The sequence below is a fragment of the Larus michahellis genome, chromosome 1, assembly GCF_964199755.1.
Source record: "Larus michahellis chromosome 1, bLarMic1.1, whole genome shotgun sequence".
Classification (NCBI taxonomy): domain Eukaryota; kingdom Metazoa; phylum Chordata; class Aves; order Charadriiformes; family Laridae; genus Larus; species Larus michahellis.
This window is the reverse complement of record NC_133896.1, coordinates 113176685-113199328: the sequence shown is the minus strand read 5'-3', so window position 1 is coordinate 113199328 and position 22644 is coordinate 113176685. Positions and strand designations below refer to the sequence as shown.

At 37.3% G+C, this 22644-nt stretch overlaps 1 protein-coding gene across 15 annotated transcripts in view; it reads left to right on the top strand.

Moving 5' to 3' along the window:
• Positions 1–22644, top strand: part of ROBO2 (roundabout guidance receptor 2) — a 1122909-nt gene that overhangs the window by 9165 nt on the left and 1091100 nt on the right. For all 15 annotated transcript variants that reach the window (XM_074599504.1, XM_074599494.1, XM_074599464.1 and 12 more), the window contains exon 2: positions 4767–4877. In XM_074599504.1, the coding sequence (XP_074455605.1) occupies positions 4767–4877 (111 nt within the window). The remainder of the gene's footprint in view (positions 1–4766; positions 4878–22644) is intronic.

Below are 22644 nucleotides of genomic sequence, written 5' to 3'. Positions count from 1 at the left end.
AATGACCACCACTAGTAGTTAATGGTGGGGGACTTTTTGTTCTTCCATCTATCTCAAATCTATTTTGTGAAAACTGTTGAATGTGATACATTCAACAATATGTTGAGTACTGCATAAGCTTTTTTTTTAAGGTATGTATTTTCTATTACTGTCTTCCTTTTATTAGGCGCAGTTACAAATTTCAAATGTACAAAAATTCTTGAAGGAGAGGGAAGAGTGGGATTACTTTCTAAACCAAAGCACAAGAAATTCCAGTGGGGCAAAACCGAAGTTTCAACATCAAGCATGTATGCAAGTCCTCAATTTTCAGACTGTGGTCCTACGTGGTATAGAAATTTGCCTCACTTTATCTGACATAACATTTATTTTAAGATGACCGTTCAAAGAATGTATTTATAGCCATAGAAGCTATAGGCTGTAGTGTTAGCCACAGAGTGGTAGCAACAAGATGCAATGATTATTTCAATATTTTTTTTAATAAATAAATGGATATCTTTTTAATGCATGAGTGAAAAATATACACAGGGAGGCTGTCTGTATTAACAAGGCCTGAGAAGCCATTTAACCCTTTCTGCTATCTATAGCAGATATTTAATTGGTGCTGTATGGAGAGGAAAACTGTACTTTAAATATAGAGTCGAGTGACTAAATTCTGCTTCATCTGCAACAGTGACTTTCACCTTTATGAAGCAATAGTGACATTCCCATGATTTGCCAGAAAGCTGGCATATTTTTGCTTGTCATCTACCAAACATTCAACAAGTCTATGCCTGCATCGACTAAATATTGTTTTTTAAAAATGTAACTCTGTAAAGAAAATTATAAATTAGTTACACTAAAAAGGGTACTTAAGTCTACATGGCTGATATAATCAGTGATTCAGACAATACAAAAGCATATAAAATAACCCAAGCAGTAACAAGAGGAAGGCAAAATAGATGTAAGTTACTGCCACACACGAATCAAATTCTGCAAAGCCCATCTATTATAATGGATCATGCCACTGAGATAGCAACAAAGCTCTGGTAGCACAACTGAAAACCTCCTAGCTTTTCAAGCCAACACTGCTTCAGAAAAGTCTTGCTTAAAACAAGCTTCAATTTATCCACGTTAGCTGATTTCCTGCCAACTGACTGCACCTGGTTCACTCTAAATTAGTTACAGCTAATTGTCAACAAATGGGAAGAAGCTCCCGTTGCCATTTTCTTTTGGCTGTGAGGCTGGCAAGTGTAGTTCTTGTAGCTATTTTTCAAATAGAGTATTGTTATATGCATAAGTTTAGAGGAAAAAAAAAAGAGCAAATATTGGTGATGATTGCTCTTTTCTCTATACTTTCTGGTGCATGTTGTGTCAGCACAGCTGCGTTAAGTTATGTTGAGGTGCTTGTTAATTCAGCTGAGAACTGGATGGAAAGACCATAAAGGGTGTGCGGGTTGCCTTGTTTTTCTCTCCAACAGTGAAGGGAGAATGGTTGATGGAGAAGATGGAATAGACAGGAGAAAGCTCTATAGGTAATATTTTATATCTCTTACTCTGGTGTTTTTTCCCCCTCTGATATTTTTCTAGCAGACCTGGTGGGTGGGGGAAGCAGCAGGGGATAAAAATAGCTTTTTTTTTTTCCATGGAGACTTGGATAGAGTGATTAACGAGGTCTTTGTCCCTTGGAGGATGTGATTTGCATATCTCCTGGCTTTCCTTCAATAAGTCTTGCAACAACAAAAATTCAAGTATGCTTTTAAGATCTTTTGGGGTACTTTTTTTTTTTCCCCCAAATGTAATTTCTTGTTACCTCTTTCACAAGATAACTAAAGGAAAAACTGTGGGGGAGAAGACTTTCTCTTCCTCTCTACCTCTTCTGACCTGTTGCATCTGCTGTTCCCATTAGTTCAGCATACTTATGTCTTGATTCTGTCCTTGGTCATTTTATTCCTGTATTAGAAGGGCTGAAGCATTTGGGTGTAAACCCAAATGATATAAATGTTTTCGTAGTCCTGGCAGTTAAGCCTTTTTACAGTAGCACAGCTTCTCTTTGAGCAATTGTTCTTTAATTAAGAAATGTGTTTGCTTGAGATAAACCTGTTTCTCTGCACCTATTGTGTGGAAAGTGAGTTCAGGATTCAGAGGAGATTTATGTTTTGGGTTCTGAGTCAGTTTTCTGCTTCTATAATGACAGCCTCCTGTTGAATTTTCCTTGACAAATGGAAGCTCTAGTTTGAACTCTCAGTTACATATGTGTCAGTGGCTTTTCTTTACTTCTTTTCCTTTACAAATTGTCTCATAGAAGACAAGAAATATGACAGGAATGGTATCTATCAGGCTTAGATTCCCTCCCTCTCTTTGCAGTCTTGTGTCATTGTGAAGCTTCATCCTATCCCCTGCATCTCCTTCTGCCTGGCTCTCTGTCTGTCTTCTATGGGTTGTTGCTGCAGTGAGAAGAAAATGTCTCTTGGATCCAAAATCAAAATTCACAATTTTTGCTGCTTCTCTTCCCATTTCAAATGCTAGGAATGTTGACCTCTAGGCTTCCTCATAGTAAGATGGCTGTCATCTTCCTCTGTTCAGCAGTTACGAATATTCAAGAAAAAATGCCGTCTTAAAAGTCAGATGTTTCCTGGTGGGGTTCAGATAAGGCACCTTAATGCTTTCTTAGTTGTGATATTTATATTACAGCTAGCAGGGTTGTAGATACAAATGCCAGATTTTTATGGAACTCTAGCTTTCTGTAGACACAGTGAAAACAAAAATTATCTTAGAGATTTTAATTAATAGTAGTAAAGTAGGTAAATAATTAATTGAATACCATCTGTTTGCTTACACTGAGAATCAAAAATGTGTCTGTTAGTTCAGGGAAAGAATATTCATGAAACAGAATATCTCTTTTCCAAGATACCGTTTTTACAAAACTATTTTATTGACCTCGAAGTGGTAAAATATATATATATATATATATTTAGGGTATTTATTCATATTCATTGTTCTACACTTTTGCTTTGGGACTACCACTTTCAGTTGTTTGCTTCCCCTTTCCTCTCTGAGTTAGAGCGCCCCAAAAAAGGCAAGGCAAAACAAACAAACAAAGTGTGTTAACATCTCTTCCTCTCTTCCCTCCATATGCCTGTGTGAGAAGAGACGGGGAGGAACTGCTGAGTGCTGGTTGGGGAGGGCACTGTTTTGCTGAAATAACAACTGTTCTACTGGAGCCTGAAACAAACTCCTGACAAGAAAATCAAGGTGTTTGCAACACCGGGGAGTTTTTCTGTGCAGAAAGGCTAGTTTCCATAACCAGTTTCGAAGCAAAAGCCAATTTTAATTCTGAACAGCTACATGAAGTACATGAGAAGATATCTAGTGATCTGGGTCAGTAGTTGGATCAGTGACTAAATGAAAAAGTGAAAATTTGCATGTCACAGCAAACAGAGAAATTTAAAAGACACTCACCCTCACCCCCTCAAACTAAGCAAGCAAGAAAACTCTCATAGTTTCCATTGCCTTCCTTCCCTCTATATGTTGGAGGTAAGTGGGAAGGGGAGAAACTCAAGTGTAGTATTCTACATGGCAGCCTGTGTAGTTTTGCTTAGTTTTTTGATTGCATAAATAATACTGTTTGGTTTGGAGTTTTTTTTAATTGCATACAACAGAGATATTTTTTTGATCAGATTATGGATAAGAATTCAGGACTGAGGTTTACTGAGGTTCAGTTGAACCTTTTGTTATGGATAGCTTCTGCATCCATGAGTTTGTAAATACTTTTGGAGTTTTGTTTTTTTTAAATGAAACTTACAATAATAACAATATTTAGAGTGCTTAATCAGCCAATATGTAAACATTCCCTTCTGTTAGTATTTTTCATGTTCGTTGTGTTTTGTTTTTTTTTCAAAATAAGATAACTTTTAAAAATGCCTACAACATTGTTCACAAGAATTTTATACCAGTTCATAATGGAAAAACATAGAAGTTTTTACGATAACATCTTTTTTTAAACTACTTAGGGAATTGTTGCAAGACTTTCCATATGCTGAATAGCTTACCTAACTCTTCGTATACCAATTTCTGTGATATTTGCCTGTGCTTTAGGCTAGAAATGACATCCTAATTTTTTTTTCAGCCTGGGTCCAGCCAGGCCTGTGCAATTAGAACAATTCTGACAAATCCATATTTGATTAAACAGATCTTCTGAAGAAGCAGACCTGAGTCAGAGTGCTAAAAAGGGGGGTGAGAGGGAATAATAAATAGATAATTGTTGCATATGACAGTGATGCAGAAACTGTAACCACAGGAAGATGTAGTTGGTCCAGGAAAACCCACAATGAAATGCAACTCAGTGGTGTAAAAATAAACAAACAAAAAACCAACAGAAAAACGCATGACTTTTTAAAAAATTCAAGTTAAACACTGACTGACGGACTTTGCCTCAGAAGAATTTCTGTACCATACAGCAAAACTTTTAAGTGACTCAGTGAAGTGCTGATTGTTTGGGACTCCTAAACTTGGCAGGGTTGGAACTTGTTTTTTTTGTGAAGTTTGGGACCCCTGTATGAAGGGTGAATTCAGTCATTTTCAAAGAAACTTACTTCCATGAAGTAATAGTCTTGAGCAAACAGGGAAGTTCTGAATGCAAAAGCATTTTTACCATTGAGTATTTATTAAAGTAGAGAGATAGATACATACTCAGGAAATTTCTGGGGATTTTGTTTTGTTTTCCTCCACCCAAAGGTATATTTCCCAACAGTTATAACTAAAACATTCAATGATATATCTTTGTATAGCATCCAATAATGCAATGGCTGAAAGACAAGGAAGTGGCAGAGTAACTGGACGGACACACTGGATATTAGCAATAATTCTGATGCTGTGGGGTCACCAGATCAGTGGACAAGGTAAGTGAAGATATTTTACTACAATTTTCCACTTGCTTAGTATTGCAGAGCATTGGTTGGAGAAACGAGGGTGTGTGATGAAGTGCTGACCTTGTGTGAACTGCTGACAAGAAATAAGTATATCAAAATATGAAGTACTTCAGTTGAAAAGTCAAATGCTGTTTGGAAAATGATGTCACAATACCTTTTGGGATTTTGCATATGCTTGAATCTGTTTTCTTGTGCTCTGTGATTGGAGAGTGTGTCTTGAAACAAATCTCCTATTATTATCTGTTGTTGGCTCTCCAGGTGTGAAGTTGTTTAAGAGTTTATAGACATGGACACCGTGCATTACTCAGCTGTGATAGGTGCAATATTCAGAAAGGCTTTTGTTGCAGTGCTATAAATATTTTCCAAGTTGTGTTCCTGTCTCACTGATGGTGGTGCATAATAACTGCTGCAAGAATGCAGACAGGCAAAAAAAAAAAAGTCTAGCTTCTTGGGTTTTTAATTTTGAAAAATGAAGCATTATTGCCTGTTTCTGATCTGAAGACTGTACCTAAGGGGCTTGTAACAAGAGGGGTAAAAAGAGGCTACTGTATTTTCTTAGTATATGTTTAGTATAAAAGATGTTTGCGTGTTGTGTCAAATTGGGGGAAGGAGAAATCTGTAAGTGATAATTTTGGGGCACTGAAATTAGAGGGAAGTGGATAGGCCTTCCTTTTTGGGGTGTGTCAGGCCAGCTTTAGTAAATACATGTTACAGGTGAGCTTAGACTTCCATGTCCTAACTTTACTCTCTCAAGTGGGGAAAATGCTGTACTTTTTCCAAGTACAGGGTATCTGCTCTATGTTGCTCTAGTTAATGACTACAAGTATGATGCTGGCTAGGTCCATTCCACCACACAGTTTGGGGAGAAGTAGTAGTTCTTGGTTGTTGGAAATTATAATGGTGCTTACTCTTGCTTGGTGCAGTTGTAGGTGTAGAAATTGGATGCAATTCTGCAGGAAACTTTTGAAGAATGTAGCGTTGCCTCTTCAGATACTAAAAGCCAGCCTCACAGCCCATAGAGCACTTTTATAGGGTAAGGGTCGTGAACATTTTGCAGCTAATCACCAGACATGCAGAGGAGCTTTTCTGTGATATAAACTGTCTGTACAAAAGGTGAGTTGGTTTTCTAAAGATTTTTTTTACATTAAAAAAAGCTTCCATTTTGACATTATAGTCTTTGAGTTGGAAAAACAGATACATTTGACAACTTTTTGTGTATTGTCTTTAAATGTAACAGATACGGTAAACTTTTGTGTTTTATGAAATACTGGTGAATGGCATTGGAAAGAACAGGATATTGGAAAGAAACATAGAAACAGTAACTTGAAAGAGTTTGTTTTCAAAGTGGACAAGGTAAGGGCATTTGTGCTTTCCATGGTTCTAAACCTACTTTGAGTTTCTGGCTGATGAGAGGCATTGAAGATTGCAGACTTCATCTGTGAGCTGATCTTTCGGCTGTGTAGTTCTATATGTTTCTGTTTTCTAAAAATTACCAAAATATAACTTAGAAAAATGCAACTTAGTAGTGTGACAAAATATTATGTTCTCTCTGAACTTAAAATGTCTTCCTAAAATTGGCAATAACTCTTGCTGGGAAAGGGATGTGAACTTCTATCATGCTATTTTGCTTTATTTTTAAATAACTTTGTTAAGTTGGTATGCAGCTTGTGAATATTAAGAAATGCATTTAAGCAGGCTCAGTGTAATAAAGTTGGCAGCATTTCAGTTTTGGTAGACTTTGTGCTCTGCTGTGATGGAAGTTTACTGTAGACTTTTGAGCGTACATACTTACTGCAACTGCTGATGACTGCTTAAACTTTCATTTGAGAAATGTGAATTTTTAATCCTCTGTCAATGAAGTTGTAAATTAAAAGCAAGGAACAAATATTTTCTTGGTATAATTAAATACACGGGGTATTTGGAAGATGTGAAATCTCTTTAAATTGCCAGAGATACCCCTAATTTTGCTGTGGATTTCTATTAACATTTTCTTTTAAAGTAAAAAACAAAGCCCTTTGGGCTTGACTTGCAGGAACCTGAGAAACGTAAAGGAAAATTTGAGTAAAACTATAAAGTTTTAAGTATTCAGAATCCATCGGGACAATGAAATGAAGAAATAATTATTCTGTGTCTGGGCAACAAACCAAAAGGGTTTAAAAGCCATATGGCTGCATTTAAAGAAAACAGCTTCTGAGTCACGTAACTTGAGCGTGAGTGGGTTGCTATGGAAGTTAGAAAGAAACCAACATTTGTTCCACTTCCATTTCCAATCTGAATAGTAAAGTCAAATTAAAACCTCTTGTTTTTCAACAGCTACTCCTATCTGTCTCTTTTTACACATTAACCCAATCTATTCTCTATTATTTTTTTTTTTGGGTCTGTGGAGCTGCATCTTGTTCTGTTTATGTGTTGCTTGCCATTAGTTACTTCAGTCTGCCCAGTGTAACTGTCAAGTGGAGGCTGCAGGATGAAAGAAACTGTGTCTTATTTTATTCTGAGCTCTTGCACATTAGTCAAATGTGCAGTTTTTGGAGTTCTGCGCCCATTCTGCTTTTCTCACCTGAATATTACAGGTTCACTTCTCTGTCTCCAAAACAACCCTGGCCTGTATTTTATAGGTAGTTCATAAGTAACTTTAGAAAAAAGTTTTATATCTCTCTAACATTGAGCCATGAGTAATCTGAAGAAGAATGTTTTGAAACAGTTATGCTTGTTTCTTTTTCTTGGTGAACTCAGAAATCGTGTAGTTGGAAGTCTTTAGTTACTTGAACAGTGAGCAGACAATAACTGTTCTGTGGTATTCTCAAACAGTGATAACATTGATACTTAATTTTAAGACAGAAGATGAATAAGGAGTCCTATAATCTAATAATTCTCATACTTGCAAAAGTAGTGAATGTTTCATAATATGTGGAATTTCTTTGTTGTATAGAGTGCTGTCTTTGGAGCGACAGCGATAAAATGGTGTCTGTTCTCTGAAGAACGCAGCAGCAATGCTGGTGTTCTTGTATGAATACTTCCTGCAGAAGAAGCTTCTTTCAAATCTATTTTTTTTCAGAGCTGTCAGCCTGCAGTGTTGACAGGTTGCTTTCTTTAATGATCAAGCATAAAGGCTGTGCCATGTGCTACAGCCATGAGGCTTCAGAGCACAAACTGAATGTGCTAGAAAGTAGTGGGTGTTGCTGGCTGCCTGAGCTCTGACCTTCCTCCTCCTCCTCCCCGCCTGCAGGAACTTTTTTTTTTTCCCTGTCTGAAGAAAAATCATCTGAGCTTTTGAGTTGAAGCAATGTTGTAGGGGATGGTTTTGTTTTCTTTTTGCATTTAGTAACTTTAACCAATGAGAAAGCAGGTTATGTTCCACCAGGATTACAGCTAACTTGGAATATACAGGAGTATATAGCAATATGCCTTCAGAAACTGTGAAAGGGAGGTTTTGCTGGACTTCAGAGTCATGACGTTGATGCATATAGTTGAAAACAAGCATGCAAATCACCTCACTTCCACTTTTCTTTTTTTTAATTTTTTTTTGTCTGTGTTGTTGAGGAAAAACATATGTGCCCCAAAACAGGCTCCAAAACCAATGAATTGTCTTTTCTCAGCCCTGAAATCCTGAGATTATTGTGGCTCGTTATTGGTGGGAAGGAAGACAGATTGAGGATACCTGGGATATCTTCACAAACATAACTGCAGTAACGTGTTTTGGCTATGGATAGGATGCTGAAAATTGTGACAATAGTTAGAAATGAAAAGGCTAAGTTTTGGTATCTGTTTCTAACCACTGCACATCGCCGTGGGCTAAAGCAGCTGTGTGTAAGTAACTTCTTTGTGTTTATCTGTTTGCTTGCCTGACAAGGTAAGGAAATAAATATTTTTTATATATGGAGCGTGTATGTATGTGTAACACTAAATTTATGAAAGACTAGTGATTTTGGTTTAAAAAAAGCATAAAACACCAGAGAAGCCAAATCTCTACGTAGAAAGTGAGAGTCTCATATCTGGTTCCAATTTCACGTCTCAGCTAATCCTGATGCAGTACATTGGTGCTGCAGTGCCATGGCTTGCCTCCGGCACAGGCAAATCTGCCAAGTTCATGTGTGTCACTTGGCTCCTGACTCCTGATGTGAAGATAAGCAGCTCCATGGTGACACGGAGTAGGATCCAGGTGGCATCACTGCCCCAGGGCTGTGGGGAGGGATGCTGCCCAGACCAGCCTTCTGCGCAGAGAGCTCAGCTAGCTAACAGGTCACCCAGCTCCTCCAAAGCCCGTGGAATAACCTCCCAGTGTGTGACGGTTTTGCATACTTGGAGGAAGAAACTTGAGGTCTGTTCTGGGTGCCTGATGTTAGATGACTTGTAGGCTCTTCCATTATCTGAAAATCAGTCCTCTTACAACAGTATTTCAGAATAGCCTTTTTTTTTAAAAAAAACAAAAGTAAAATAACATGTGCAAAGTCACAGGTAATCTATAAACTCTTTTTAAAGAGTATAATGTACATATAATGCGCTCTGCAGAAAAGGTCATGGATGTCTTTGTGGGCAGTGTCAAATGCGAGTCAGCAGCATGCCCTGGAGGTGATGAAAATGAATCACAACACTCTGGCCTTAGCAGGAGTGTAGCAGGCAGGCTGAGGGTAATGGCTGTGCTCCTGTATTTGGCACTCATGTGGCTGCATCAGGGATGCTGTATTGAGTTTTGGGCCCCTCAGTGTAAGAGGCATGTTGGCAAAATGTAGTGAGTGCAGCTGAGGGCCACCAAGCTGACCGGGGGCTGGAAAACAGATGTGCAGCAAGACACATTTCTGATTTTCTCTGTAGTCTGAGCTTTCACTCCAAACTCCACTTAAATACACTGTAAAACTTTCATTTAAAGGAAATCATCACCTATAATTAATATCTCCTTTTAGGCAAGTAGGTACTGATGAAATATATATGTACTTTTAATATCTCTCCAAAGATTATCAGAATGTGTTGTAGAATGTATTAAATTGTTTTAAGGCAATTAGTTCATGTCCTTTAAATGAAACTGAAGCTTATTCTAGCAAAATAAAACTGAACTGTACTGCTCTCCTGTGAAGCATCCTATTGCAGAGAGCTGGTGATCACTCACTTGGGATTCTGTGTTGAGTCTCTAATAGACCTGCTCTTTGATACAAATTTAGATTAAACCCAGTTGACAAGCTTTAGCAATCTTTGCTTGAGCACTACCACCTGTTATGCATTCAGGTGGTGTAGTAAGAATAATTGAGGGACAGGACAACCAAAGCTCTGCAGGCATGTTTTGTTACATTGCAATTATTCCTTCTTTCTTACTGCTTCCTCGTTGTGGAGTTCTAGTAGATGTTTAAGTTGTAATGAAGGAACTAAGTGGTGCTAGGGCTAGACCTGTCTTCTGTATCCTCACAGTGGGTAGGTAAAGGCATTTAGAGACATTTGAGTGATTTCTGTAGAAACAGCAAGCCCAAAGCCATTGTTTTTGGGACCAAGATGAACCATACTGGAAAGAATAGGAGGCATGTGTGCGAACAATACACCTAAAACTCATGTTCTCTCTTCTGCCTATGCATATTTGACATTATTTTTTATAGGTGGAAGGGAAAGGTGGTTTGTATATGTCTGTGTATAAAAGAAAAAAATCTTGAACTGCAAAGAGAAATCTTATTTCTGGTTCAGCAGCCCGTATTGGAGGGGTGCAGATAACTTAGCTTTAATTAAAGAAACTTCAGCCTTACCACAAAATGACTGCTGCATGTCTCAAAGTTCTCAAAATAACATTTGAAAACACTCTATCAGCATGTACCTTTACCCTGTCAAAGTACTAGTAGTTTTCTAAAGCAATTGAACATGATTTAGTACTTAACCTTTATCTCTTGTACTTTATGCAGCTTTGCTAATGGATAACAACGCTATATTTTGAAGGGAGGATTTGTTTTGTTTGTTTTTAATGGGATGGTTAATCTTAGACACTTTAAAATTGGCAAGTAGCCTTTGGTTTTTTTTAAAAAAAAGGCTGTTAACCAGTAATATGTTACATTTTTGAAAAGAGGTCTGGTTGTCTTCATTTGTCTAAGCAGCACCCTTTGCAGAAACTCTTGATGGAAGAAGAAACCAGTCGAGTGTTTCTTTAAAGTATTCTCCCCTTGTGTGTGTTCCTGCCACAGGTATTGGCTAATTGAAAAGTGAAATGTTTGCTGCCTGCTTCAATTTAGCCACAGTATTAAAAAAAGAAAAAAAAAAAAAAAGCAAGTGGACATAACATTTTGGAATGCAGCTGAACATGAGCTGTGGAATTTAAATTTGATCAGAAAGCATGCTTTGCTTTCAATCAATTATATTTCCATTTGTCATAATTCCTCCTTGCAGGCAAAGACACCGTGCAAAGTTAATGCAATCTACAAATACTGTATTTTTCTTTAGAATTAACCTTCATTGGCTTCCACAAAAAGTATAAGATATCAAGCTTGCAGACATTCCACTTTGTTACCAATAATCGGAATATATTTTGTGTCATGCCTGTTTCAGAGAGATTCAAGGTAAACCAAACGATACACAATTAAACATAGCATCATTAAATATTCCACTATAATAATTTTCAGATATCATGCAATATAATGTAAGAATACTTTTAGCATTAAGTACAGGAGAAGATAACTTGATCAGACTACCTATTATTAATGAGGAAGTAGAAAATCCTGGCAATAGTTCATGAAACTAACAAGTGCTAACAAAGTAGCTGAGGACAATTGGTTCTTATTACTGAAGTGACAAAAACACGATGGTTTTGGTATAAGGTAATAAAAGGGCTTGAAAACCCTAATGAAAACTGTGTGAATTATCTAAGCATAAATTAAGGTTTTTCCTTATGAGTAATTTGCATAAATTTGCCTGAAGTTATTTGTATGACTGTGTTTTATGACCTGAAGAGTACCTGCCTTTTCTGTGGGCTGCATTTTCTGTAGCTGTTCTCCCCAGGGTCGCTAGTTTGTATGTTTGAGGGCTGAAAAACCTGCTTTCCCTCAAAGGGTTTTATGGGGAGCAAGAAATTAATTGTTCCATTGGGCAGCAATATATATGAAATTAGACCTGATGTAGGAGATGAGACTTTTTTTTCTTCAGGTGTTGTGTTCATGTTCCATACACAAAGAGTGCAGGTATTCTGTTGGTCTTCAGTTCTCCTACCTCAGCGAACCAAAGATCGATGAGAGAGGTAAAGGAAAGCACGTACAGGATGTACCTTCTTAGTAGAACTTGTGTTGCAAAAGTAGATGTTATATTTATATTATACGAAAAATTAAGAGAAAACAAGACTGACACTGAACTCTTGAATTATTGGTTTAATACAATTCAAGATGTAGGAAATGTTTTGACGTGAAGGATACTAAAAGTTTAGTTATGGGCCGCAAGTAGCTGTATAGGAAGAATGCTTCTGATAGCAGTGTGGTTTCTGTGGGATGCTGGGCGGGTGGTTTTTATGTAGAAGATTCAGTGTTTGCAATCTGCAACAGGTTAAGTCCTCAAGAATTGATTTCCAGGAAGCTTTAATTTTGAATAATGAGAACTTTCTAATGAATGTATATGTAATTGAGAACCTCAGATGTCGTCATCTGGAAACAAGCATTGATGATGTAGATGACTGTTGGTGCTGGTGTGGCACCCGCTGCTCTAGGTGGGCCAGAACTCGCGCCCTGTCAAGTAGAAATGAAAAATGATCCTATGATCCTAGCACCAAACTCAAAAGCAGTTTAAGTGTTCCTTTACAAAAGGTAAATTTACTTATGAGAAAACAGGGTGAGACTAAAACCACCACTTGATACAATTTTTAAAAAAATAGTTTCACTTGATATCATTTAAAGTAAATCTTTCATTTTCTGAAATATGGTGTTCTTGAAGGTTTAACAGAATGTATGAGGTTTCAAAAAATGTTCTTGGCAGACATTGTGGTAGTAAGCTTCATAAAAAATAATAAAAATTGGCAGTAAAGAGAATGATACAATGCATGTAGTATAAATCCTGGAACCTGTACAAGTACTAAGTGTCCTAATGTATATTTATTGAGATACAGCTTGGCATTTTATTTATGCTGCACTTTAAAGCATTTCAGGATTCAGTTGTCTGTCCTTTTTGTATATACTTTATTTTAAAAGTTACCATACCCATAAAGTCTCAGGTATTGGCGAGTTGAAATGAACATCTGAAAGGATATTCTGGCCAGAAGCTTGTAGCTCAAACAAGCTTGTTTAATATGTTGGGTAGCTGAAATACATTTGCTTTTAAGCAAGGTTTATTTTACTTTTCAGCTGCTGTTTGGGGTTCGCTTCTTTCAACATTAAAAATAATAATTAAAAAAAATAACAAACAAAACACACAAAAGCAAACAAACCCAACAGCAAAGTCATTTTAGCCTCTTTAAAAGCAGAACTCCTCATAAACAAGTGCTGTGAAAGCTTTATTAGAGTGAAAATACCAAGCCTGTGTTCCAGCTACTTCACGACAATATCAGCGTTTGCCCATCTTCACGCTGTCAGCTCCTATGCTGACTGGGTGACACTTGGGAAACAGATATTCAATTTTCCTTCTGCCACTTGCTGTTCTCTGTTTATATCCTCACTTCTCCAGGAGGAATGCAGCCCAGCAAAGGTTTTTTGGAATGGCAAACCTTGACTAAAAAAGCCAACAAAACTATCTCAAGAGTTGTCTTAAGTATTAGTAACCAAAACATCAAATCTCAACTTCCAAAAGAAAGAAAAAGTCTGGGGAAAACTGTCAAAATTTATCTGCATAGTGGTCAATAATCAATGAATTTTGTGAAGATACAGAAGGGGAAGTGACATGCTTGGGAAGAGTGAAACAAGGTTAAAAGGTCATTGGTAGCACTTCTAGCTCTGCTCTGAATAAAATTGAGAGGAACCAAAGATTATTTAACTGCAGACATGTAGTAATATAAAGGCAGGGTGTCCTATGTAGTATGTGAGTTAATTGAAATTTGTGCTGAGTCTCACTTAGGCTGTTTCAATGCTAACTCTGGAGGTGAATTATTTCTTGAAGGTCTTGAATCTTTCTGTATTTCAACACCAGCCATGGAATCCATCCAATGATGGCCATCTAAGAAAACTGGGTTTTTTAAATGAAAATTATATTTTTTTGGTTATACTTATTAGGTGACATTTTATTAAAGTAAGGAGCTTCTCATTAACACTCTGTTCAGGGAAAGTGGTCTTCAAAGGATTATCTCAAATGCATTAGATGAAAGTGTTCAATGATCTGCAATTTCACTACAGTCTTTCATTCACAGTTTAAAAATTGCCAGCAAATGCACAATTAATTACATAACAATTTAACTTTGACAGCTCATTTCTGGATCAGATAAAATAAGTCACAGCTTTCTCATCTTGGTAAATGATGTTTCAGTGCTTTGTGACTATGCTTCATAGTTGTAGGGTCATATCATTAAAAATACATGGGTAAGAATGTTGTTTCCATTACCCTAATATGTAGTAGAAAATGCAGATTATTTCTTGTCTGTTTAAATCTATTACTGTGAAAGTGAGTGCTTTCAATTTTCTCAGTCTGCATTCAAGGTAGGTAATAAATAGCATCTACTAGATTTATTTTTTTATTGCTAAAATTCAGGTAAATTGTATCAGAGGTATGTCTTTCAACTATACAAGTTAAAAATAAAAGCTTATTGAGAAGAACTGAAGTTTTATTTTGCCGCTAAGAAATACTGTATTGTATAGTTAAAGTCCAAAGCACGCTATCTTCTTTATGTTCTATCTGCAATCTATGTTTCTTTCAAAAACGCTGGCATCGATCATTACCAGTAATAAATACTATGAATTTTCTTTATTATAGAAAAGTAGCCTAAGGGAAATCTTATCATATATATTGTAATACTGCAGATACATATGTATGCGTACGTGCAAAGCACTTTCCCCTTACTGCCTGCTGGTTTGATTTGCTACAACATTTTATTATTTATCAATTTGAAATGAATGAATAATTCCATTTACATGAGATGTCTGCTCTTGAAGTGCACATTGGAAATTTTTCTTCAATAGTAACAGACTCGTAAATCACCTGGTATAAAGTTCTCAGGTTTTTTGCTTTAGAGAAGCATAAAGTTCCCAAGGGGACTTTATGAGAAACGTGAAGCTCCAAGTTTCACAATGTTTATACTTAGCACTGTCCACCTGTATTTCGAAGTTCAAGAGTATTTCAAGAGTATTTTATGAAAGATATTTCACTTTTTCCTTTAAAATCTCAGTTGAAGTAGCAGAATGTGTAAGATATTTAGTTGTATATTAGAGAGTGGACAGGTGTTCTCAGAATGGCTGAGGTTGGAAGGGACCTCTCAAGGTCATCTGTGCCAACCTCCCTGCTCAACGCAGGCTCAGCTAGCCCAGGCCGCCCGGGACTATGCGCAGACACCTGTGCTATACAAATATTTTGGAGATGTTGAATTATTATTGCTCTCTAGACTATCTTAAAAAGGAGGGGGGGGTGCATTTGCAATTCTAGATGTAATTTTGTATATTAATTTATGCATGTGTGTGACAGGCAAACTCAGTCTGTGTTGATTGTTTCACTAGGCTGTCCATCAACTGGAGAATGAGTTTAACAAATATGTTCGCTCTTGTACAAATCAGAAAGCAGATGCTGTGCTTGAAGTGCCACTGTACACAGCATGAGCTTATACATGTCTGTTAAGAAAAATGAACACAAGCATGACAGGTTTTCATGCAAAAGTGCTAACTTCATATGGCAGGTTGCATTGTTATTATCTCTGACTTGAAATGCAGTGGCAGCATTGTTATCCCCCCAATCCCCCAAATGTTTTTCTTGTAGACTCTGCATATTGGAGTAAGATGCTTATTGCGAGGAACCCTTTGTTTTAGCTTCCAATGTACTTAAACATGCTGAATTCATAGGACATAGACCCTGCCTCTGTTCAGCAAAGCAGGGGAGTTAGGTTCTTCAGCTCTATTCAAAACTATGAAGGCTTAGACTTTTGTGGTGAAGTATAAGAATATTTTGCTGAATTGGCACCTTATCTGATGGAGTTTTAGCTCAGTCAACAAAAGATCTACAAGCACAAGACAAAAAATTTAAATTGTATGCAAAAGTTCTCTTATCTTCTCTCTTTATTGCATGTGGCTTTGTGTTAAAGGTTACTATTTTTCACGGTGTAAGTATTAAATCCAGCTTCAATAGTCATTAATATTTGCGTGCAGTTGATGCACCTATTTCTTCTGTGGAATATAATGTTGTCATTTTGGCTACTTGATTTGTTTTGTTATCTTTTTATGTGAGAAGTTCTGCTTTCTTTCACATAAACACTTTTAAAAAGCTAATTTCGTGATCCTGTGTTTTCAAGTTGAAAATGAATGACATGGAGGGTAAATTTGATGAAGGGCATCATGCACGCAGGCCGTGTGTAACTGAGCACCTGAAAGCCTTGGCTTTATGTGAGCTATCAAATAAGATAGCCAGCTTCACTTTTATTGTCAAAGCAAGCAAATAAACTAATTCTAAATGTTTAAAATTGGCTACATGTCCAATAAGAATATAATCTAATAGAGTAACACTTGACCACTTTTGGCCTCTCTGTTACGCATGTGGTCTTTCTTCACATCAGTTCTGAGCAAAAGTAGCATTGTGATTTATGCTCTCTACTACAGCCGGCTCATAAATCTTGCCATTCTTGAATCCTGTCTAATAGATTCCTTAGTCTTTTACAAGGCCAGCCACTGAGAAGATCTGAGACTTTCTGATGACAGATTGCATACGTTTGAAGTATTGTTTTCCTCCAAAAAAGAAGAAACTCTGCATATTCCTCAGTGTTTTCTAGATCTGATACACAGCACAGTTCCAGAATCAACACAAAAATAGTAGCATTTAGCACATTTCTTCAGGGAAGTCTATATTTTTAAGTGTATGTAAATTGGGGTGTGGGGTGTTTTTGGCAAACCTGGGTACGAATCATCAAAGTGCATTAATATAGTGAAAATGTTACTAAGCAGTTGTTAGAAGAAGCAGTTCTGGGAAGTAATGAATTCTAATTAAGTTCCACAGAAAAATCCAGAAGGCATTTGTGTGATGATGCTTTAGAAGCTCGCTGAAGGCAGCAGTCTCCTCTAACTGTAAAAGCATGAAAACAAATGGTTCTAATTCTTCTTGTTTTCACAGTAGTAACTGTCATAGGTTAAAATAGATATTTCCATTAGAGCACTTGTATTAGGTTCACTTAGCTTATTGAGAGGTAATAATGACTTCCCTCTGAGGATGAGGAGACAAAAAAAAAATCAAATTAATATCAAAGGAAGCTGCAAGTACTTTGCAAGTAAACAAAGACAGAAGTTAGTCAAGTTTGTAGTAGAAATATTTATATTAAAGGTGGTGTGTTTTTTGTTTTTTTTAAAAGAAACTTTTTCAACTTAACACCTAGGAACTTTCTTGTGGAAGCGCAGAAGTTTTGCATTCATAAATTCTTGTGTAGCTTACATTGATTTTACAGCTCGTATAGGTCATATAAAATATACTCAAGTTTAGACCCTTTCCACTAATCCCTTAGAATTAATCTACATTTCTTTCTACTCTCCAGTGGGTCCTTGTACCTGGCGTTGAAAAGCACTGACCTAGATCATCCAACAGCATCTTTATGATCTCCAGAGCTGATGATACATTAATTAGTGTCTAGTACTCTCCTCTTTCAAGGCAGCAGTGAGAAGGCCTTGAAATGGCCTTTGGGAGGAGCAGGGCGTGGTATGGATTTATAACCCTCCCGTCAATAAGAGATAACTTCAGCCTTCCTCGATGGCTTGACACCTACATATCCTAGGCTGTTTTGCTCTGGACTCCTATATTGACTTTTTATTAAATCTACTATGATACCTGCTTACCTATTTATGTGTAGGTGTGAGCAGATGGACACAACTGGTGAGTTCTGCAAACAGCTATCATCATTCCTACATGCTGAATAAGGAACTGCTTGGGGTTTTTCCTCCCTTAGAGGGCAAAAGGAGTTCTGTAGCTATGGTAACGCAAAGTTTAATGTTATTTTTTGCCTTGGATGTGACGTTTGGATTATAAACTGGAATAAGTAGCAGCATATGCTGTTTGGAGACTGGCTGCAGGCCACCTCTTCAGAGAAACTTTTCTTTGTATTATGTTGAGAAATCTAACATACAGTAAAACACTATTCATTTTATTGCATTGCATACATGCTGTAAAAAGTATTGATAGCTCCAGGCAACAGGAATAATTTAATTATTTAAATAATCTTTATGAAAATTCTTAATTTACGTATCTGTCATTCTCCATCAATGTGTGATGTGTAGGGACGCAGTAGGGAGAATTTATTTACACTTCAACTGAAATAATTTGCAAGTATGTGTTACTTTTGTTCAGTAAAGTTAGGGTAATAAGAAAAATAGATTACTAGTAGTGATTTTGCTTATCACGGAATCATGGAATCTTCAGAGTTGGAAGGGACCTCTAGAGATCATCTAGTCCAACTCCCCTGCTAGAGCAGGATTGCCTAAAGCACATCCCTCAGGGCTGCATCCAGGTGGGTCTTGAAAATCTCCAGAGAAGGGGACTCCACAACCTCCCTGGGCAGCCTGTTCCAGTGCTCTGTCACCCTCACTGTAAAGAAGTTTTTCCGTGTATTTGAACGGAACTTCCTATGTTCTAGCTTGTGCCCATTGCCCCTTGTCCTGTCGCTGGGAACCATTGAAAAGAGTCTGGCACCATCCTCCTTCAACCCACCCTTTAGATACTTGTAAACATTAATCAGGTCCCCCCTCAACCTTCTCTTCTCCAGGCTAAAGATTCCCAGCTCTTTCAGCCTTTCCTCATAAGGGAGATGCTCCAGTCCCATAATCATCTTGGTTGCCCTTCGCTGGACTCGCTCCAGTAGTTCCCTGTCCCATTGTTCCCTGTATGTTTCTGGGAATATACTAAATGCTGTGTCCTGCCTTCCTAATGCACAATATTAATAGATTAGAGAAATGCCATTGCCTAATCAAGGTGGCAGTACCTGTTGTAACAACTTGCCCAAGTGGGATTTGCATTTGTGTATCGCAGGCTTTCAAACAAAATCAGTCTGAAAGTAGTGGCTCCTGGCCTCGGGTGCCTAGGACCGTCTCCTTAAGCAGAAGCATCTTGCTCATTGCACTTCTGTGGCATGAGTGACAAGGATGTCACTATTGTTTCCTGCAGCCAGCACCTCCAGCCATTATGTGTGGCTCCCCTGCTTTCTTGGCTGTATGGGCTTCTTGCTTCATTTTGGAGGAATAAAGAGGTGCAAAGGTATTGAAGATCTTTTGCTGAACTGGCAGCAATTTGAAGCTGCCTCCCCCTGAGGAGACCAAAGCTCCATGGCAGTGGCTTAGTTCCTGCTGCAGCTGCCAGTGTGTCCACCTTCCCAATGGGACACCTGCATGTGCATGGGTTTTCCCTTGGGATAGCACGGGGCTGCCAGCACTGTGGGGTCAATGTGACACCATGCATCCGGTACCACCACCCCCCCTCCTCCACCCTGGAGCTTCCTAACCTTTCTCTCGCTCACATACATGTGTCTTGATGTTTAATTCATAACATAAAGTTTGCGATTAGGGGAAAGTAGCTGCCTCAGATTTGGAGCTGGAGGATCTTCTATATCAATTTATACACTTAAGTTAGGCAGGGACTCACCATCAAGTGTTTTGGCAGGGGACCAGCTAAGCATTACTGTCATATTTGATTCTTTATTAGGCACTGTAAATGGATATTGGAGTTCAGAGAAAATAAGATCTAGCATAAATACTGGCTTAATTTGTGTATGTTGAATGGGTTTACACCAAGCTTTGGCTTGTTTACTTTCAATTAGATACAGTATGGGAAAAGATTTATGTGATAATCCATACCAAAGGGCCAGTTACTAATGAAGACATTGGTAATTCTATGAGTAATTAAATTTCATCTGAGTTAATTACTGAGGTATTCTAATTCAGAAGCCTCTAGCCGCAAATATTAAAAATCCATTTATTTAACTCAGCTTTTACTTAGTTTGTCACACTAGCTGATAATACACATTCAATTCTACAGCATTTCCCTGGGGTGTCCTCTTCTCCTCCGTTTCTTGTTCTGGATGTGTGTCCACAGATACTTCCTTTCAATTTCAAATGCGGTAGGAAATGGTTTTCTATACATCCAAGCCCATAATATAGCAAGCCAGAATCCACTGGGTTTTTTATCTCTGACTAGAACAAAAGCTGGTTTTAGGATAATTGAATCCATATATTGCAAATCTCGTGCTATTTTCCCAGTCATTCTCTCTACGCACATTATCTCCTGTTGCACTGCGATACATAAAGCTTGTTCTAGTAGCTATAATGTGGTCTTACGTGACTACAACTGATAGCAGAACCCAATGGGAGAGGAAACTTGTCTCACTTATAATCAATTCAGAATTTGGTTGGAGTGAACTTAATGAAAAATTTTCAATAGCTGAGGACCTGTTTCTACTTGCACTTGAGCAAAGCTTATAGAGATTTTTATTATAGTTCTTGATGACATGATTAACATGACCACTTTTTCCCCTGTATTCCTTTTGCAAAATAAGTCTTTACATAATTTTGGGAGCAAAATGGAGAACGTAGCTTGCGTGCTAACTTTCATTCCCAGATTAAGAGCCTTACTTGAAATTCTCTTTTGTAAGCTCTTTATAAAGGGTTTTCTTTACACAGTAGTACCTGCAACGTTTTTCTGATTGCTTATGTTATTAGAATGATGATTAAACTTTGTTACATTCTGAACGTTTGATTAAAAATTGCTTGATATGTGTTCTATAAATGGCAGTATTTTCTTACATGCAGTTATAATTTCTTTATCAGCATCACCAACAATACTCTTTGGAAAACAGCTCTTCCCAGTTTAAAAAAAACCAAAACAAACAAACTTTTAGAGTAATTTCTCAATTGCCTGAAACAATGCTTAAAATGTAGTATTTTTTTAAACTTGGCAAAGTTGTTGTTTCAGTATTCACCATTATTATTCAATCAAGCTGCTTCATAAGACATTTTCTGTGATCAAATCTTGTCTTGAAAATCTACAGTTGACTCTTGACAGAACGAAAAGGGATTTTTTTTTAATTCATTTGCAAAGTAATATTGACCCAAATACATCTGCTTTTAACTGTGCTCTCCCTTCTTTAGTCTATTCTGTAATTTATCTCCTCTTGTCTCGCTACCATTTTCTTTGTGTGCTCTCTGTACAGGTTAGTGTGTGTATATATATTATTTTAGTACTGTATGTATCCTGTCATGTTTCTGTCAATCCCATAGCATTTTGCAGTCTGCAGCAGTATTTCAGTTTTCCCAATTTTGTTACCTAAATGTAAACAAAGCTTAATGAATTCCACTTCTGATAAATCATGATTTATTTCATAATTAATTTAGGCACTATCTTTCTCTGCTATCATCAGACGGTTGTTTTACTTACTATAGAATGCTTATTTTCTATCTTTTTTTGTCTACTATTCTTTCATACTCAGTGGAGTATTTTTAGGGGAAGATTGACTACTCCATTCCTGCACCTGTCTCATCCAGGAAGTGATATTTTAGATTGCCCTTCTTACGTCCTTGACAAGTATCCTAAGTACCTGACTTGTCAAAGGCAGCATGTTATTTTCCCTTTTATGAATTGTGACTAAATCTAGATGTTTTGTTTCCCTGCGCCAAACAATCAAACTCAAAACGAAGCACTTATTTAAAACAAAATTAAATAAACCATATCAGTTTAAACTATCAAGATATTCTTCATTTTTGGTTTTTCTTTCATTGGTTTTACTGCCACAATGGAAACTGGATATTTGGTCAGCCTGTCAGAGTGGGTGCAGATCCTTTTCCTTTATTGTCATGACTATGGGATGTATTGTTGCTGAAGAAGTGGAATACACATGAAGATGTTTGACTATATTTTGCTGCGGCTGGATGATCTTTTATTTTGAAGAGGTATAAAAAGCTGCCAGGTATTTCATAAGTATGCCAAGGCTTAGAAACTGGATCTGAAACATTGTTAAACTGAGTAAACAAAATGAGTACTAAACCAGTGAATAAAAGCCTAAGTATTGAAACAAATTTTTTATTAAATAAATGCTAAGCATAGTGTTACACAGGACACTCCATTTTAAGCAAAGCCTGCATTTTCTTCAAATTGGTAATGGTATTTTTAGGTAGTATGTTTCTTGAAAATGTTTTCCTGTAAAGGTGATGCGTAAGAAATATTACTACCTTGTCACGTGTGTCTAGTCCCAGTTGGAAGGAAATCCGTGTTTTCAGAAACTAGAAATTCTCAAGATCCAGTTTTTGAAAGAGGTTGAAAACATTCCTATCATTACCGATCCATAATTTCCATCAGCAGTGCAATTGGAGGTCCTGAAAGCTCTTCTAGAAGCTACCGCAGCTGATATAAACCGGCAAGGATCTCCAGGGTTTCCATCGTCCCCAGTGGCCTGATGCCCCTGGGGACCAGCTCCTTTCATGACTGTGCAGTGAGGCATCTTCTCGCCTCGGCTGTAATATGGGGGACCTCTATCCCTGTCGAGGAAATGTACCCAACTCTAATGAGAAATGAAAGGATATCGATTTGTGTTACATATGGTATTTTGTTTGGTGTTAGTGCTGTGGGAAGTCTATGTGCAAGAAGTTGCTTTGATGGAAAGGTAGGCTTGAACTTGAATTGTGAAAATTGCCGACAA